At 35.4% G+C, this 1,845-nt stretch overlaps 1 protein-coding gene across 1 annotated transcript; it reads left to right on the plus strand.

The window, feature by feature from the left end:
* The first annotated feature begins 247 nt into the window (after positions 1–247).
* LOC125861731 (delta(12)-fatty-acid desaturase FAD2-like) lies at positions 248–1,564 on the plus strand. The gene is made up of 2 exons (XM_049541592.1): positions 248–289; positions 393–1,564. The coding sequence occupies exon 2, from the start codon at positions 397–399 to the stop codon at positions 1,531–1,533; it is 1,137 nt and encodes a 378-aa protein (XP_049397549.1). The 5' UTR covers positions 248–289; positions 393–396; the 3' UTR covers positions 1,534–1,564.
* The last annotated feature ends 281 nt before the right edge of the window (positions 1,565–1,845 follow it).

Raw genomic sequence — 1,845 nt, forward strand, 5'->3', positions numbered from 1 at the left:
ACATTAGACGGCTCATTGGGATAAATTTAGATGAACAACACCTCCCCTAGAAAGGTATGGACTCATCGAGAATGATTATGATCTAGTTCATGATCTGAAATAGAGAGAGCTTTAAAGTAACTAATACATAAATAACTTGGTAAAATATAGCATGATAAAAATCTTGGTCAAAGTAGGTTGGCTGTTGGTCCACCACATCTATGCATTATATATAGAGAAACTTTGTTCACAATCTGAGAGAGTAAAACTCAAAAGACTCTTTTTTCTCTCTACTTTTGAATATATTGAGGTATTTCTTGTTAGACTTTTTAGTTTAATAATATTTTTTTAGGGAATGATATATTGTGTTATATTATACTAACTAACTAAAATAAATTATTGGATGCATGCAGGAGGATGGGAGGTGGTGGTAATATGAGCAGTAAAATAGAAGAAAAGAAAAATGATGTTGCGAAAAGAGTTCCATCTTCAAAGCCGCCTTTTACAATTGGTGACATAAAGAGGGCTATCCCTCCCCACTGCTTTGAACGATCTCTTATTAAGTCGTTCTCGTATCTTATTCAGGATCTCATACTTGTCTCCATCTTTTACTACATTGCCAACACTTACTTTCACCTCATTCCATCCCCATATAGTTATGTAGCATGGACTATTTACTGGATTGCTCAAGGTTGTGTTGGGGAAGGAATATGGATCCTTGCTCATGAATGTGGACACCATGGCTTCAGTGATTACCAATGGGTAGATGACACCGTTGGTCTTATCCTCCACTCTGCACTTTTAACACCATACTTTGCATGGAAACATAGTCATCGTCGTCACCATTCCAACACTGCTTCCATTGAGAATGATGAAGTCTACAAACCAAGAATTAAATCAAAACTAAGATGGTACTACAAATACTTGAATAATCCACTAGGAAGACTACTCATACTTGCCTTCACCCTTACTTTTGCATGGCCTTTGTACTTGCTCTTCAATGTCTCAGGAAAAAAATATGACCGTTTTGCAAGTCACTATTATCCATATAGCCCAATATATAGTGATCGTGAGAGACTACAAATCTACATTTCAGATGCAGGTGTCATTGCAACAACTTATTTGTTGTATCGCGCTACTATGATAAAAGGCCTAGCTTGGGTTTTTTGCATCTATGGGGTACCCCTTCTTATTGTCAATGGGCTTGTAGTGTTTATCACTCTTTTGCACCACACTCACTCTTCATTGCCACATTATGATTCAACTGAGTGGGATTTTCTAAGGGGAGCTTTAGCTACAGTAGATAGAGACTATGGTTTCTTAAATAAGGTGTTTCACAATGTTACTGATACACATGTTTTGCATCATATATTTCCATACATATCACATCACCATGCAGTTGAGGCAACAAAAGCTATCAAACCATTGTTGGGAGAATACTATAAATTTGATGATACACCAATTTTAAAGGCAATGTGGAGGGATATAAATGAGTGCATCTTTGTGGAGAAAGAAAAGGATAAGGGTATTTATTGGTACAAGAACAAGATTTGAAACAACAATTCCAACCTTCAATGCTAAACCTAAGTACGTGGTTCCACTAATGTGTGCTTTTCTTGTATTATTGTACTAGTAATGCTTGTTTTAGTTGTCACTACTGTATTGTTAAATCCGTTGTTATGCAATGAAATAAACATCTACCTTTGTGACAATCAATTTGATTGGAATGAATGAAACAAATATCTACCTATGTGACTATCTCACAAAGTTCCTTGTCTTTGGTTTTAACAGATAAATCCCTCAACTATATATTGTCTACTTGTTTAATTTTATACAAGTTAAAATATTTACTTGTACACACCCAAA

Source organism: Solanum stenotomum, chromosome 4 (assembly GCF_019186545.1).
Source record: "Solanum stenotomum isolate F172 chromosome 4, ASM1918654v1, whole genome shotgun sequence".
NCBI classification, from domain to species: Eukaryota; Viridiplantae; Streptophyta; class Magnoliopsida; order Solanales; family Solanaceae; genus Solanum; species Solanum stenotomum.